Genomic DNA, 12,559 nt, shown 5'->3' on the forward strand with positions numbered 1-12,559 from the left:
ATGTGCGCAATGCTATATTGACAGGACCACGTGTTTGCTCTATTCTCCGAAGTGTTGGCACTCTAGAGAATACGGTGCGTTTGAGGCTTGAAGCTTAAGGTAGCCTCCTTTACGAAAAAAGAACTTTAGTGCCGAAAAAGTGTATGCAAATCTCATCCGAGGGTATTTCGAGTTCCGACCTGCGTCATATAGGAGAAGGGCGCTCCAAGATACTATGTCTACTGTTGATGGCAGACAAACAGCCTCATCTGATTACGGACTCTCGCGACCCTCGATGGCCACCATCGAAGCAGAACGCAACTTTGAGACTGCAACATTGAATTCAGCTCATCCACGATCATGGCACGCTGAATTTGTCTTTGTTTCTCGGAAATGGATAAAACAACTCATTGGTAGCAATCCGTTCAAGAGCTCTTACCTGGATCTATTCAGACTGGTCAAGGATGCAGAGTCGCGGGCAATTCTGGGTGCTGGCATAATTCTGGCCATCGCTGCAGGTACTCCGCTTCCCATCATTGGCTACATCTTCGGACAAATCATTACGTCGTTTCCACCGCCAGAGGATGTGTTGCGCGACAGGCTGTACCAACTCATCGGAGTCGCGTGTGGGTACTTCATTGTCACGACTGGTTACGCAATCGCCTGGGGCTTGACCGGAGAAAGAATTTCGCGTTGCTTCCGTGTGACTCTTGTAGAGCGTCTGCTTGGTCTTGAGCAGGCGTACTTCGATATCAATGACCCGGACATCACCAATCTATTGACCGAAAAGATTGAAGCTATCCAGATAGGGACTTCCGAGAAAGTTGGCATCTTCATTCAGTCAATCAGCTATTTCGTTGCGGCATTTATTGTAGGATTCATCCTGAATGCAAAACTTACCGGAATTTTGTTCGCTGCCGTTATTCCTCTCATGACTATCATCGTTGTCAGCGGCTCTTCCAGGATCGCGAAGTACACAAAAGCGGCTACACAGCACACCGAAGCGGCAGGTAGGGTTGCTGAAAGCGCTATCCATGCCGTCAAGGTTGTCCAAGCTTTCGGGATGGCCGACAAGCTCAGCGAGGAACACTATCGCCTTCTCAAGCTGTCATCCGGATGCGCAATTCGAAAATCCATTTCTGCTGCTCTTATGCTTGGCCTGGTCTACTTTACTGCGTACAGTGCCAACGCATTGGCGTTTTGGGAGGGATCACGGTTGGCAGCAGAGTCAGGCACAAACAATGCAGGAACTGTCTATGCTGTGGTCTTTCTAATCATAGATGCTTCATTCGTTGTTGGTCAGTTTGGACCATTCCTTGGATGTTTTGCGAGTGCTGCAGCTGCCGGAGAGAGTGTATATGAGATTCTCAATCAGCCGCATACGGACATTGACGTCTACTCCAAGAACGGTCAACAAGCAACAGAAGACGACATGAAGGCCGACATAGCTTTCCGTGATGTCAACTTTGTCTATCCTGCAAGGACGACAGCTCGTGCGCTAGATGGCCTGAATCTAACACTCAAGGCCGGGCAGATGAATGCCATTGTTGGTACCAGCGGCTGTGGTAAAAGTACTCTTGTTTCATTACTTCTACGATTATACGACATATCATCTGGAGAGCTACTCATCGGAGGACAAGATATCAAAGTCTTCAACATCAACAGCTTGAGAAAATATACCGCCTTGGTCGATCAAGACTCAGTCTTATTCTCTGGTTCGGTTTTGGAAAATATCGGTTACGGACTCGGTGAACACTCTCTAGAACAAGACACTGTCATGGAAAGGTGCACTGAAGCCGCCAAGTCAGCGAATCTTGACTTTATCGATTTCTTACCCCAAGGCATTCACACTCGCGTCGGCAACGGAGGTTACACGCAGCTCAGTGGCGGTCAAACACAACGCATATGCTTGGCACGCGCGCTGGTCAAGAGACCGTCACTACTCCTACTTGACGAGCCTACTGCGGCTCTGGATGCAAACAGTGAGATGCTGATCATGGATGCGGTCAAGAAAGTTGCTGCAGCGGGTACAACGGTAGTCATGGTAGCACATCGGCTGTCCACCGTGTCAGACTCTCCCAATATTGTGCTCATGGGTGCAGGAAAAGTCATTGAACAAGGCAACCACGACGAGCTCATGCAGCTGGACGGGGCATACAGCAATCTCATTCAGGCACAACAGCTAAACGGTACGGATGACTCATCAGCGGAGGTCTCTCCAGCGAGTACTAGTCTGGAAAGTGTACTCAAACCAAAGGATGATTCGGCCTCTAGCGACCCTGAGATACCCCTGACAGAGACGAAATCCAAAGAGAAACCAGTCAAGAAGGCGGGATTTTGGCAGCTTTTGCTAAGATGTCTTCGTCTGGCCAATTCGGACTCCCCGATCATCGCCCTCGGTCTTACTGCTTCCATCATCTCTGGCGGCATCATCCTTGGTGAAGCCATCGTCTTTGGTAATCTCATTTCAGTCTTGAACGATCTGGAAAGTCCGAACTTCAGGGACAGGGCAGACTTCTTCTCGCTCATGTTCTTCATTATAGCGTTGATTGCGTTTTTCTCGTATGCTCTCAACGGCTGCTGTTTTGGTGTGGTCTCTTCGCACTTTATCGCCAAGGTTCAACATATCTCCCTCGTCAGCATTTTACGTCAAGATATGCAGTGGTTCTCGGGTCGCTCAGTCTCTTCGGTCATGAGCAGTCTCAATTCTGATGCTGGTCAACTCGCTTGTCTGTCTGGTGTTGCCATTGGTACTATCTTTACGGTGTGCGTATCAATCACCGGTGGCATCATCTTGGCTCATGTCGTTGCATGGAAGATTGCTGTCGTCTTGCTAGCCGCCGTCCCTGTCATGATCATGGCTGGATATGTAAGACTACGAGTGCTCGCTCTTGCAGAGAACAGACACAGGTCTGCATATAACGACGCCGCTTCTATCGCGGCAGAGGCTTGCAGAGGCATCAGAACCATTGCATCTCTTGGCAGAGAGCGTGGTGTCTCAAAGTCGTTCAACGAGGCAGTCCGCAAGCCTTATGAGAAAGGTATCCGATTCACGCTAATCTCGAACACTCTGCTTGCGCTGAGCTTCTCCATCACTTACTTTGTGTATGCCCTTGCTTACTGGTGGGGTGCTCGACAAGTGAGAAATGGCACGTACGGTCAGTTGGAGTTCTTCATCGTTCTCCCCGCTCTGCTTTTTTCTGCCCAGAGCGCTGGACAAATTTTCAGCTTGTCGCCAGAGATGTCACGGGCTGGGGTGGCTGCTCGCAATGTTTTCGGTTTGCACGATCAGAAACCATCTATCGTGACTGATGACAGCAAGGAATCTGCACGAAAGCCAATCCCTGATGAGACCATCCCGACCCTCGATGACAAGCCTGACTCTTTTTCTGGGGGCTGGATAGAGTTCAAGGATGTCAGTCTGTGTTACCCTTCTAAGCCTCAACATCCAGCGCTGCAGAATGTGAACATTTCCATCAAACCAGGAGAGTTTATTGCACTTGTCGGTCCTAGCGGAGCAGGCAAGTCGACCGTTCTCACACTTTTGCAGCGTTTCTACGATCCGACGACCGGGAGTGTCCTCTTAGACGGCCAAGACATACGTGAGGTAGCCGTGTCAAAACACCGAGGTCGTCTAGGCCTTGTGCCTCAAGAGCCAGACCTCTTTCCTGGGTCTATTTCGTACAACATCGGCTTGGGCGCTGCACCAGATCAAACGGCAACTCGAGCGGACATTGAGGAAATCTGCGAAAAGTGTGGTATTCATGAGTTCATTATGAGTCTACCCGAGGGCTATAACACGGAGTGTGGTACCAATGGCTCCAAGCTATCAGGAGGACAGAAGCAACGTATTGCCGTGGCTAGAGCATTGATCCGGTCACCCGAGGTACTGCTTCTCGACGAGTATACCTCTGCTCTTGATGCTCACTCTGAGCAACAAATCAAAGAAGCTGTTGACGGTGCAAGTGTGGGTAGAACGACTATTGTTGTAGCACATCGACTCTCCACCGTACAGAATGCTGACAGGATATTCGTTTTCGACGACGGACGTATCCAGGAAGTCGGTAGTCATGCCGAGCTCGTCGCTCAAGGAGGTCTATACGCAGGCATGGTGAAGGCACAAACGCTAGCATGAGGGTTGCATGATTCTTTCCTTTGTTCTTATTATGGGTCACGATCTGTGTTTTTGCATTCTTAGTTCTTCGACTCTGTATGTAGCACCAGCGAGGCGTTTTTGGCGGATCAAAAGTGGTTCCGGAAAAGGCAGGTGCCTTTCGGAGCAAAACATGGCGTGCTTTTCTCCAGTAGCTGAGATTGACACGTTCAAGGCATCACCAGACGTGATAGAGTGCCCACCGAGAGGGCTCGAAACAACATGCTTTCTCTACCGTTTCCTCGCAAGAACCTGGTTTGAATTCTCAAAAGCTGGTGGGACAATTGTTCCTAACTCACACATTGTGAGAGTCATCCCTGCTTTTCCTTACCTACAAAAATGAAGCCATGATCGACCTCATGAACAGCCTGACAAGCTAGGGCGTTTGCTCGGCCCAACAGAAACAATCACCGCTACGTTTTGACCGCATGGCGCGTAGAACAAGTAGAGTGAAAGTATGCGATGGCTCATGGGATCAGGATCTGTGCGCTGCAGAGCGGATCAGATAACTTAAAATCGGGCGCCACCGGTATGTGCGATGGTAGGGAGGAGGACAGCGGTACGAGCCCTCCGATGACGGCGGGACATGTGCATCGTGGCACGGAACGACTGCGACCAAACGACAAGCATGTCCTTTGCTTTGAGAGAGCTATACCATCAAGATGCCTCGTTCCGCCGTAGCGATTGGCAGAACAGAGGTCAGCTGAACATGCACTTCTTGAAGACTACGAAAAGTCACTGCAAGCCATGACAGGACCAAACTTTTCTTTGCTCGTGACAAAGGAAGCGGCTATGGAAACCCTTGCTTGCCCTGCAGCTAGAGAAGGAGGTCCGTGATTTGGCGCTCGTTTGCTGTCCCCGCCGTGTCGCGAATCGATCCCTGATCTGATCTGATTAGACTGATTAGATGCAGAATTTTCATCTCTAGCCGTTCCACAAACACGCGAGGGCCAAGACAACAGCACGCAGCGACCATGATGGTCTGTCTTTTGTGGGAGAAGCACTGACGGTGTCAAAGTCAACGATGAAAGGGAATAAAGTGGCCTGCTCGCCCTGCTCGACCGAGCTTTGCGACGAGAGACAGAAAGTCAGACGATACCAACAATTTATTGCCGTCCAGAGTGACATACCTTCCTCTTTCCACTTGACGGTTTCTTCTTCCTTGTGTCCGCCAGCGATCTTGTCGTCATACATCAGCTTGAAGATTGTCGATTTGAGAAAATATACTTTTTGCACACGAACGGACATAAGCCTGGTAAGTCCTCCTGCACAATTCCAGTGGCAGCAGCAACAGCGATCAATTCACCGTCAACGTTTGAAAGATTGCGACGAGTTCTTGTCTCTGTTGGACCTGAATTTTATGTATCTTGTCGTCAACGAGACACGCAAAGTTATATGGCACCTATGTCCCGACTGACACGCACCAAAGAAGACGACATAGACACTCCAATGGCACCACACGCCGACGTCCCCGAAATGGCTCTCGAGAGTGTTCCTGAGCGCATTGGCTCCAAGTTCAGGACACACCTCCACCCAACACCACAAGACGATGTACACGATGTAGTCTGCGTAGGCTTCGGTCCTGCCGCACTGGCAATCGCAGTTGCTCTGCACGATTCCACCAAGCAGACGGGAAAGCAGCAAGCGCAGCTCAAGACACAGCCCAAGGTCGCCTTCCTCGAGAGACAAGAACACTTTGCATGGCACGCCGGCATGCAGATTCCTGGTGCAAAGATGCAAATCTCCTTCATCAAGGACATGGCGACGATGCGCAACCCTCGCAGCGAATTCACCTTCCTCAACTACCTGCACGAGAACAAGCGTCTGGTGCAGTTCACCAACCTCGGCACTTTCCTGCCCCGTCGCATCGAGTACGAGGACTACCTTCGCTGGTGTGCTGGCTGGTTCCAGAGCTTGGTTTCGTACGGAGAAGAGGTGGTCGACATCTCGCCTGATAGCCAGGCCAACAGCGCCGAGGGCGTGACAACATGGACAATCACATCTCGCAACATTCACACGCGCGAACTCGGCTTCCGCCGTACGAAACGTGTCGTTGTTGCTGTCGGCGGCCACCCTAGAATCCCCGAGGCCTTCCCCCAGCACCACCCTCGCATCGTCCACTCATCCCAATACTGGACTCTTTCCTCGCGCATCTTCCTCGACCGCAACGCTCCTCTTAACATCGCCGTCATTGGCTCTGGTCAATCGGCTGCCGAGATCTTCCAGAACATCCCTACTCAGTTCCCCAACTCAAAGGCCTACCTCTTGATCAGAGGCGCCGCTCTCAGACCCTCGGACGACTCGCCCTTTGTCAACGAGGTCTTCGATCCGGAGCGTACCGATGACACCTTCAACCAAGATCCCGCCGTTCGTGCTCAGGCCATCAAGATGGACAAGGCCACCAACTATGGTGTCGTTCGTCTTGAGCTGCTGGAACACATGTACGACTGCCTGTATACTCAGCGTCTGGTTCACGGCGACGACGAGTCCAAGTGGCCCCAACGCCTGCTCAACCACCGCGAAGTCGAGAATGTGACCGAGCTACCCAACGACCGTGTGCGTCTACACATCAGAAACGACACTGCAAAGTTCAGACGTGCCAAGGGCTCTACCAACGAGTCTCTGGATGTCGACTTGGTCATGATCGCCAGTGGTTACAGAAGAGATCACCACGAGCAGTTGCTGTCCAAGGTCAGACCTATGATGCCTGGTGGTGATAAGCCTGGGCAGAAGTGGACTGTCAATCGCGAGTACAAGGTGCAATTTGAGCAAGGCGCTGTGGCCAAGGACTCCGGCGTCTGGCTGCAGGGTTGCAACGAGGGTACCCATGGTGTAAGTTTCACTTCCTTCTCTCCCTCTTCTGCCTTTACTGACCTTGACCGTTCTAGCTGAGTGACTCCCTCCTCTCCGTGCTCGCCATCCGCGGCGGTGAAATGGTCGAGTCCATGTTCGGCAACCAATAAATCACCAAATCCCTACCTCGGTACCCTTCCCATCTCAAACGTCGCCACTTCCCCCTTTTCGAGGAATAAACCCAGTGCGACAAAGAAACAAGACACGGTAACCAACCTCCAAACAAAACAAAATCTGGAAAAAGTGTCAAATAGAGCGATGGCGTTTGTTTTTCTATACTTGTACCAAAAAGACTTGGGGCTACGGCAAGACTTCTCGCTTGAAATAGATGCATACACAATTCTCCTGTTTTACTGTTTACTTGTCTGTCACAACTATATCTTCCTTGCCTGTCTCACGTTCAGCTGCTTGACACCGAAATATATCTGCTTCTACCTACTGCCACCCACTTTCCAGCATAACACATGAAAAAGGCATCAATACCTGGTGGGGAACGCTCACCAACCACAATAAGCACAGAACAGCAAGCCCGGCAGCACATGCATACTCAAGCGATTCTCTATAACTCAACACAAGAAGATTTACTGTGCGCACATCGTCATGTTCCTCTGAATACGACAAACATCCTAGGTCTACGTCGCTTTCGCGACTGCCATCCAACAGAGACTGGTTTTATGTGATGGCCAATGTCCTCGAGAATCGATCCAGACTTGTCCTTTCTGGCGAATCTGTTGCAACACTTTACAACCTGATCTATCTTGGTTTTATCCGAAACGCTCGTATATGATACCACAACCTCTACACATTAGCATACCAAGAACCGACTCTCACTTGATTTCCGCGTCTCTCACTCGGTATAATATCTCATTGGGTCCCTTCTCTCACCGAGTTCAGCTCTTAAAACTACATTGTCGGCACTTTCTGCACTATCCTCGATCACAACAACAACAACAATATCTTAGTCTTATTGTTCACCTATCGCGCAATGCACACGCTATATTCTCTGCACACAAACAAGCTACAGATATATACCACGCACAATGTCCTCTGAGAACAACATTCTCGGTCTGCGCGCTCAGATCACTGGTAAGTAGACTGAACGTTGTTTCTTACGACACAGTCAGATGAAATAACCCATAAGTAGCCGACCTCGAGATCCTGCTCCCCGAGAAGAAGATCACTATCGTCACATCCATCCGCCCCGACGGTGAGTACGGTTGGGCCGCCATCGCGATTGATGACGACCGCAATGTGTGCTACATCTCGGGCAACGATGTATGAAATCGTTTCTTTGCTCTTTGACAACACTCTCGAATCAAATCCCCCTCACACACAAGACATTAAAACTCTGAAAAGACGAAGAGAAAAAAAAAAAAACACATTGACGATGGAAGATGATGTACATCCAAAGCAACGCCTTTCTCTCTTTATCTCTACTATCAGTACCCTTTAAATGTCGAGATGGCTTTACATCGAGAGAGAAGAAGAGGTCAAGATAACGCAGACATGTAGTCTCTTTCTCTCCCGATAGTCGTAACAACAGTTATCCAAGCAAAGGTTCAAAAAAAAAAAAACCTTCGACAAAATTGCGGATCTACAGCAGAATTTTTCGTCATCGTTGTCGAGGATACTTGGGACGATACGCGAGGGGGTGGAACTAGGTCTGACTTTGAAAGGCGTCTACAAAGTCGACGAGCAAGGCGTGATCTTTTTTGATGTTCGATTCAAAAAGCTCTTGATAGTGTGTAGGTGCGAAAAGAAAAAAAAGAGCGTCTGGATGGTCTTTCTCTGAGCCATTTCTTTCTTGTCCACATGTGCTTGGATTGCAATGCTCCCTGGTTTTGGCTCAATCATGTTGCAACCCAAAATTCAGCCGTACTCGATGCATGTGTTCCAAGGTGGTTTGGTGACGAGAGAAGGTTTTTTCGTATTGGATTGGTGAGTTAGATGACGGGGGCAGGACTAGCGGCCTTGAGGTGTGCGATGCTCCCCTGAGTTTTCGTCTGTGATGAGCTGGCTGACTAACATTTGATGACGAGAGCCTTGCTTTGCGGGTTGGCTCTTTCCCTTCTTATTCCTTTAGCCTTTCTTGAAGGTATGGGCAGGGCTCAGGGGTAAAGGTGGTTTTGTTTCGCTGGATGGGATGGAAGGTGAAGGGATTAAGTAGCGGGTGGAAGGTGTAGGTCGGTTTGTAAAGGCGAAGTGTGATGGGTTGTGAGCGAGGCTTTGTTGAGATGAAGTACCACTCGTAACGAGTATCCGCAGAACATGCTGAGGTATATCATGACGCTCTGCTGCTTCCAAGTAGAGGTCCATGTGTTACCTCTGGGCCTGATGAATGATGCTTTGGCCGGCCTTGAGTCCATCTGCTGGTTGTCTTGCCGTTTTCCGACTTTTCAACCTTTCAAAAGGCTGTGATTCCATGACAATACCACTGCAACTCCACCATTCTCTAACTTCCCCGTCTCTTTCTCGCCCACTCAGATAGCCACTTTCCCCTCCCTTCTATCTCTCTTCTCCCTCAATGCCTCCAGAATAGGTACAACCTCCTCAAACGCACCATACTCACCCACACACCTAAGAAACGGCTGCTGCTTTCCACAAATCCCCTTCTTCCGCTCCCAGTACTCCATCACCTTGACACAACCCACAAACCTCATCAACGAATCATCTTCGCCATCTCCTTCTCCTTTGTGACATTGGGTCACATGAGCAATTTCTTCCCCAGCAGTGGTATGGTAGAGTTGCTCACACGCTTCCAGGATTTGGAAGCCCATGGATGAGTTCTTCAGACGAGGGGAATACATGGAGGCAAAGGAAAAGCATTGGGAAGCTAGAACACGTGTGCAGATGCCTGTTTGTGGATCCCGGGTTTCGAATCTTTGGTCGCAGGGATGCGTGCCTAATAGGATGGCAAGGTCGGGCATTTCGGCGATGATCCAAGCATCCAGGATTGCGGGCAGGAAGAAGGAGGTTTCCCAGGGGAGGGGGAAGCTGAATCTGCTGTCCAGAATGTCTTTTGTGGTGTTGATGTAGGAGCCTAGTGTTGTTGTGAGGGCAAAGGTGAGGGTGGAGGGAAGAGGTAGAAAGTGAGAGCGGATACACAACCAGGCGATCAAAGTCTGGAAGAGTAAAAGGCGTGGTGTTGTTCGGAGGAAGAAAGTTGGGATACGCATGTTAATGGTCTCAATTTCTGTTGCTTTTCCCTTCGAGCAAGTCTGTCTGCTGGTCGTCTTTGTCGAAAGGGCAAAGGTGTATAGTAATAACAAAGTCGAGATTACGCTGCTAGACAGGAGTGATACATTGTGGACGAAATGTTACTGGCTAGCGATACGACGACGCTTGAAGCACGTGTCGACAATTTGCTAAAGCAACCGAAATAATGAGGCCGAGTGATTAGCAACAGGACGCTAGCTGCACAGTTCGACTTGCGGCCGCAAAATCGAGCTACCTCGGCGAAGGATTTCACCTTCTACATTAGACTTAGAAGACCAGGTGTTAGGCATATACGCTTTTATAAACGTTATATGTAGCATCTCAAATCTTTACACATCTTAAGAAAGAGGCACTTAGTAGCATAAAAACACGAAGAGTAAAAGATTAAGAAGAGAGAGTTAAAATAATGTGCCTAAGCATCGTAATCGTAATGTTATCAGTCTACTTAATAATTACCCTGTCCTTATAATCTAAAGTTGCTAGATGACCGACCCTGTCTCCGAGTTGTAAAATGGTATCTTAAGGCCACGTTAGGTATCGAGACTAGTGTACAATTATGTTATGGCTAACTATCTTAGATAAGATAACAGGTTACGGGGTTAGACTCGTGAAGCGGAGTGTTAAGCGAAGTAAAGCAGGTAGTATATAAAGTAGTGTATACTAAAGGGACTGTTAGAATAACTAATTAAGTTAAACGTAGGACTACCTAAGGTCGTCCTGCCTACCTATATACTTAATAGATAATGAGTGTATACACGTTACTCTGTATGCTCTATTATTCTGTGTAATCTAGAGGGAGTAGAGAGAACGAGAGATCGTATAGAGCAGGGTGCAGGAGGCAGCAGCCTTATATAGTGTGCTCTATAGAGATCCAGGTTCTTAGCGGAATCCTTAGAGCAGGATCCCGTATCCGGTAATGATCGTCGTAAATCCCGTTACGCTTAACTTAGCTCGTAACACTACCCTTCCCCTTATAGAGCTTTACCCTTAAAGCTTCTTTTAATATGCTAAAGGCTATAAGACCCAAATCTCGGCCTTCTACTGTTTCTAAACCTGTAACTTCCTCTAGTACTAATCGTCGTCTTGCTCTTACTAATTTCATTAATTCGTTTAGTAACGTTATGCCTCTTACCTACTAATATTGCCGACAAACCAGCCTTATGTGTCGCGTCTATATTCGTTCTAGGAAATGCAACTACTGTTATCGCTATAATAATTCGGATTATAACATCCGTATTTCTGAGGAAGAATAGTCTTTAATGAAATAAGAAAAGGTCTGTCTATAAGAACGTCTTGCCGCTATTTAGTAGTAACGGTCTTTATTAGATTAGGAGGAGCGCGACTTACGGCGAGCGTTATATAATACCGATTAACGTGCTACCGAGGCTATCGCGGTTAAGGAGAGGAGTATTCTTTTATAGGAGCGGTAGGAATAGGTTAATGGCGTCGCTAGCCTAACTATTAAAGATCCTTCCTTATCGCTGTCGCCATTTACGTAGAGTGCCCTTAATAGTCTTCCCGACCTAGTATAGGATGGCACCTCCGTACCCTATTACCTCGAGTCGCTAGTTACTTCTTCTTTCCCTAAAACTAGCGTAGTAGCGACGAGCAGTTCCTAAGGTTCTATCTTAGTTCCTAAGTGTTCTCTAAATGTGGGTAACCTTTCTATTTTACAAGGTATCGCTAACCTCGTTATTCTAGTATTTTCTCGACTTCGAATTCGTTTTCTTCTTTAGTCTAGAAGTAAAATGTCGTTTGTAACGGGGTTTCTAGATCGGCTGGTTCTAATAACGATATGTGGAACACTGGGTGTATTTTCGCATTATTAGGGAGTTAGAGTTTGTAGTTAACTAGTCCTCTAACTTCTGAAATCAAAAATGGTCTAACCTTAACATAATCTAGTTTCCTTATCGTTCGTTAAGATCGTAAGTTTTTCGTAAGTAAGTATACCTTATCTCCCTTCTTTAGCTAAGGATCCAGTTTTGATTTTTATCTCCTATTACGTAAACCGTCCTAGGATAATAGTATCTTCTATCGTAATTGTTTATATAATCCCTTTAGCGCGTCGCTAGTAATCATTGCTTTATCTGCATTTAGGTGCTGTAACTTAGGCTCTATAAATAGATTAGGGTGCTTTCCGAAATTAGCATAAAATGGCGTGATTCCTATTATAGCAGAAATTTGTTGATTTAGCGCCAGTTATGCTATTAGTAAGTATATCACCTAATTATCTTAAGCGTAGTTAACGTAATGTCGTAGGTAAGCTTCGAGCGTCTAGTTCGCCCTTTCGGTTTAACCGTCGGTCTACGGATAGTAAGCAGTTAAAAGCTTATGTTTAATACCTATTATAGAGACGAG

The 12,559-nt window shown here is 48.0% G+C and overlaps 4 protein-coding genes across 4 annotated transcripts; 2 read left to right on the forward strand and 2 right to left on the reverse strand.

Moving 5' to 3' along the window:
• Positions 1–214: 214 nt before the first annotated feature.
• Positions 215–4,114, forward strand: AUEXF2481DRAFT_71771 (uncharacterized protein; the record flags this gene model as incomplete). Its single annotated transcript, XM_013483239.1, has 1 exon — positions 215–4,114. The coding sequence occupies one exon, from the start codon at positions 215–217 to the stop codon at positions 4,112–4,114; it is 3,900 nt and encodes a 1,299-aa protein (XP_013338693.1).
• A 1,037-nt stretch (positions 4,115–5,151) lies between these two features.
• AUEXF2481DRAFT_579455 (uncharacterized protein) lies at positions 5,152–7,433 on the forward strand. Its single transcript, XM_013483240.1, has 3 exons — positions 5,152–5,387; positions 5,565–6,964; positions 7,021–7,433. Exons 2-3 carry the CDS (start codon positions 5,582–5,584, stop codon positions 7,093–7,095), a joined length of 1,458 nt encoding a protein of 485 aa, XP_013338694.1. The 5' UTR covers positions 5,152–5,387; positions 5,565–5,581; the 3' UTR covers positions 7,096–7,433.
• A 1,371-nt stretch (positions 7,434–8,804) lies between these two features.
• Positions 8,805–9,674, reverse strand: AUEXF2481DRAFT_45318 (uncharacterized protein). Its single transcript, XM_013483241.1, has one exon. The coding sequence runs from the start codon at positions 9,299–9,301 to the stop codon at positions 9,065–9,067; it is 237 nt and encodes a 78-aa protein (XP_013338695.1). The 5' UTR covers positions 9,302–9,674; the 3' UTR covers positions 8,805–9,064.
• Positions 9,384–10,314, reverse strand: AUEXF2481DRAFT_579436 (uncharacterized protein). Its single transcript, XM_013483242.1, has one exon. It carries the CDS (start codon positions 10,159–10,161, stop codon positions 9,466–9,468), a length of 696 nt encoding a protein of 231 aa, XP_013338696.1. The 5' UTR covers positions 10,162–10,314; the 3' UTR covers positions 9,384–9,465.
• Positions 10,315–12,559: the final 2,245 nt, after the last annotated feature.

Source organism: Aureobasidium subglaciale, assembly GCF_000721755.1.
Source record: "Aureobasidium subglaciale EXF-2481 unplaced genomic scaffold scaffold_49, whole genome shotgun sequence".
In the NCBI taxonomy this organism is placed as follows: Eukaryota; Fungi; Ascomycota; class Dothideomycetes; order Dothideales; family Saccotheciaceae; genus Aureobasidium; species Aureobasidium subglaciale.

Coding starts and splice junctions, on each gene's coding strand:
- AUEXF2481DRAFT_579455 (XM_013483240.1), top strand. CDS start 5,582: ATGGCACCACACGCCGACGTCCCCGAAATGGCTCTCGAGAGTGTTCCT. Junction 6,965..7,020: donor GCAACGAGGGTACCCATGGT/GTAAGTTTCACT, acceptor TGACCGTTCTAG/CTGAGTGACTCCCTCCTCTC.
- AUEXF2481DRAFT_45318 (XM_013483241.1), bottom strand. CDS start 9,301: ATGGACCTCTACTTGGAAGCAGCAGAGCGTCATGATATACCTCAGCAT.
- AUEXF2481DRAFT_579436 (XM_013483242.1), bottom strand. CDS start 10,161: ATGCGTATCCCAACTTTCTTCCTCCGAACAACACCACGCCTTTTACTC.